A 3965-nucleotide genomic window follows, 5' to 3' on the forward strand; every position below is an offset into this window, starting at 1 on the left:
CGTGCTGGACTCCGGCACCCAGCAGGATGGGCCCCCGCCCCACACCGGGGGCCCTTGGCCAGGCAGGAGGTGGTCCCTGACCACCTGAGAGCTGAGAGCTGGAGCACTAAGGACCCCGGTAGAGACCACCCTTTCAAGCTGGGTCGGGGGCGTCTTTGAGGAGGAAGCGGATCTAGACAGGGCAGGGGAGGCTGTTGGCTGGTGAAGGAGGTAATGGCGGGCGTCCCCAAGCTCACAGGTGCCTGGCAAGGGCCCTGGCCCTCTGACCCATGGCCGGAGCTCCGGCCTGGGCAAGGGGTTTGGTGTGGGAGACCAGGTGGAGAGAAGGCGGGGCCCCTGAGCCCCGGGCTGGGAGCCAGGAGGGTGCGGGGGAGAGGCGGCCCGGGGGGCACACCGCGCTGCCTGTCCGTCCCCCCTAGGTGGGCCCTCCTCACCAAAAAAGGCTACCAGGAGCAGGACCTGGACCCCCAGGTCTCTGTCATCACCAAGCTCAAGGGGGTCTCCATGACCCGGATCGAGGAGCTGGGGAACCGGCTGTGGGACGTGGCTGACTTCGTGAAGCCGCCACAGGTGGGTGACTTGGCACTGCTGCCGGGCGCTGGCCCCTCTGACACACCCCCTACTGTGAGTGTGTGCAGGGGGACGGGGTGCCAGCTCTGGCCCAAGGCCATGCTTGGGGCGGGGCCTCGCAGAGCAGTGGCCTTCCAGTGGAGGAGGAGATGGTCAGGAAGCCAGGCCGGAGGGATGCGTTCAGCAAGCCTGCATCCAGAGCGGGTAGAGAAGACGCGGTGGGCACGGCGGAATGCCGCCTGTGCATGCTCGGTTGGCTCAGTCATGTCCCGCTCTGTGCGACCCCACAGACTGTAGCCCACTGGGCTCCTCTGTCCATGGGATTCTCTAGGCAAGAACACTGCAGTGGGTTGCCATTTCCTCTTCCAGGGGATCGTCCCGACCCAGGGATCGAACCCTTGTCTCTTATATCTCCTACGTTGGCAGACGGGTTCTTAACGGCTAGTGCCCCCCAGGAAGCCCACAGGGGAATGCTACTCAGCCAGAAAAAGAATGAAATAATGCTATCTGCAGCTACACGGATGACGCGGAGATTATCAGACACAGACAAACAATATCACTTACACGTGGAATCTAGAGTATGACACAGATGAACATATCTACGGCACGGACTCACAGCTGTAGACTACAGACTGTGGCTGCCGCGCTGGGGGGCAGTGGCGAGGCAGGGAAGGACGGGGAGTTTGGGATCAGTAGATGTGAACCATTATAGAATGGATAAACAGTAAGGTTCTGCCCCACAGCACAGAAAGCTACATTCAGTACCCTGTACTAAACCACAATGGAGGGGCCTCCCTGGTGGTCTAGGGATTAAGACTCCGTCTTCCCCAAGCAGGGGCCCAGGTATCATCCCTGGTTGGAGAACTAGGTCCTGCCTGCCACGACTGTAGATTCCCACACCGCAGTGAGGATCCCATGGGCTGCAAGTTTAAAAATAATTAAAAGAACAAAATGGAAAAGGAAAAAACAAAAAGTCTGCATCTGGAAAGGGGAGGAGTGTCTCGGAGCGCAATGCGTGAGCTGGAGGGTGGGCTGGGAGGGCCATGAGGGCACTCCTCACTGTCCCCACCCCACGCTGTGCCTCCTGACCCTCCTCCCGTCACCCAGATTGTCCGCTGTCTCGGTCTCCTCCCCTGTCCCGCTGGCGCCCAGGTTCTAACCCTGGTGACCCCCGCCCTGAGCACAGCTGCCTCCCGGGGCAGGCCCACCTCATCCGACGGGAAATCACCTCCCGCCCCCAGTGTGGCCTCTCGTCCTCCAGTGACGTCCCCCAGTGTCCACGTCGGGCCCACTGGACACCTCCCTGCCCCTCCCTCTGGTTCATTCCGCTTCCTAACAGCTCTCATGGCCGCTTGCGCCATCCCTGGGTCGGGCTGACAGAGGCCTTCCGCTGGGCCCCCGTGCAGCAGCTGGGCTGGCCCTCCCAGCCCCTGCCTGCCGCCTCAGAAGCCTCCTTCTCGTGGGGGTCCACCAAGCCCCTAAGTTCCCTTTTTTAATTAGTCTCACCGCGTCGGGTCTCAGTTGCGTCCGGGATCTTGCGCTGCGGTGCACGGACTCTCCAGTGGGCAGCATGTGAGCTCAGTCGCTCTGTAGCGTGTGGGAATCTTTCTTAGTTCCTGGACCAGGGATCGAACCTGAGTCCCCTGCATTGCAAGGCAGATTCTTCTCCACTGGACCGGCAGGGACGTCCCCACTGAGCCCTCAGGATCCTGACCACCGCCACCCCTGCTGCCTCCTCCTGGGTGTGTGTACCCCAGGAAGCCTGCTGAGTTTGCGTGTGCAACATGCGGGCACCAGCCATCGTCGACCCGGACAGAGCACCCCTCTGGCCCCCTGGCCCCTGGCCCTGTCTGCAGTGAGGGATCCACCTCGCCTCTAACCTGGATCTGCGGTGTCTGGAATCAGAGGGCTCTTGGAAAATCCTGGTTGAGCAACTAAGTGAATGTGGGAGACAGACATGGGATCAGGAAAGGTCGCAAGCCCTGCTGAGCTCCTGTCTCTGACCCTTGCCACACTGGAGGTGTTTTCCTGGGGCTCAGGGCTGGTGGCTTGATGGCGCCAGGGCCCCTCCCCGCACGAGCCAAGCTGCCAGCCGCTGGCCTCTCCTGGTGGGGGGCGGGGAGCAGAGACCCACCCTGACACCTCTCTTCCAGGGCGAGAACGTGTTCTTCTTGGTGACCAACTTCCTTGCGACACCAGGACAAGTCCAGGGCAGGTGCCCAGAGGTAAGACTGCCCGAGGGCTTCCCATGGGTCCCCAGTTCCAGAGTCTGTCCCCGATGAAGTGTCCGGGCCCTTCCGCATTCTGGTCCTGCCTCCGGGCACTCTGGAGGTTGTCCAGGTAACACCCAGAACAAGGCACAGTCCTCAGGTGGACTCCGATAGCCAGAGGCAAGCTGGAAGATCACCTCCCGTTTCTAGACGTAGCTTCTATTAATGTGTCCCAGGAGCAGCTTCCGTTTCCGTCAGCCAACAGCGCACCGCTGCCCTGGCCGACCTCAGGGCCGCTCGCGATCTCTGCGTACTGTGCCCTGCAGCTGTGGTCCCCGCCATCCACAAAAATCTCACCGTCCCTAGAAACTGCACCTTTCCTCCTCATCGAGGGCATCCCAGGGTGGACCTGTGTCACAGAGCCCAGCCCTTCTCTCCAGCTGTGGATTTTTTATCTGATTTTTTTCAAGTTGTGGTAACATACACATAACATCAAAATTACCATCTTGGGAGGGCGGTTCAGGATGGGGAACACCTGTACACCCGTGGCAGATTCATGTTGATGTATGGCAAAACCAATGCAATATTGTAAAGTAATTAGCCTCCAATTAAAACAAATAAATTTATATTAAAAAAATAAAACAGCTCAAAAAAAAATTACCATCTTAACCATTTTTAAGGGTTCAGTTTCCCGGCTGTGGGTTTTGCTTAAAGAGTCCTGACCCAGGACACGGCCGTGGAAGCCTACCTCTGTGATGATATTTTTCTTTCATCAAGGCTAAGATGTAGTCACTTGCTGGCTGGAGAGAAAGGGTGCAGTCAGCTGCCCCCGAGTCCTGCTCGGTGGTCCCACCGCTGTTGCTCGGGCATCCCGTGTGCCCGGTGGGCCCATCTTCCCTTGGCAAACACCCGATGTCCTTCCCTTTGCAAACTCTCACGGACGTCTAGTCTTGGTTGAGTGTGTGGACTGTCCTGAAGTTTTGCTGGGGCCGTGGTTCTGTCTTTTCTGGAATCCACGGGACTCCTCTTTGCTCCATGTCCCGGCTTCTGGCTCTTCCCGTGAAACGGCTGGGGCCGAGCCGTATCGCATCAGATCTGACCGCCCGCCTCCCTCAGAGCCGCTCCTCCGGGGGTCCTGGTGGGTTGGTCCTAAGAGCAGTGCCACAGCCTTCAGAAACCCACCCA

At 59.5% G+C, this 3965-nt stretch overlaps 1 protein-coding gene across 1 annotated transcript in view; it reads left to right on the forward strand.

Moving 5' to 3' along the window:
* The window catches only part of P2RX6 (purinergic receptor P2X, ligand-gated ion channel, 6), a 10784-nt gene that overhangs the window by 895 nt on the left and 5924 nt on the right, over positions 1-3965 (forward strand). The window contains exons 2-3 of the mRNA XM_010834769.1: positions 420-570; positions 2724-2795. Coding sequence (XP_010833071.1) covers positions 420-570; positions 2724-2795 — 223 coding nt within the window. The remainder of the gene's footprint in view (positions 1-419; positions 571-2723; positions 2796-3965) is intronic.

The sequence above is a fragment of the Bison bison genome, unplaced genomic scaffold (assembly GCF_000754665.1).
Source record: "Bison bison bison isolate TAMUID 2011002044 unplaced genomic scaffold, Bison_UMD1.0 scf7180017845453, whole genome shotgun sequence".
Taxonomy (NCBI): Eukaryota; Metazoa; Chordata; class Mammalia; order Artiodactyla; family Bovidae; genus Bison; species Bison bison.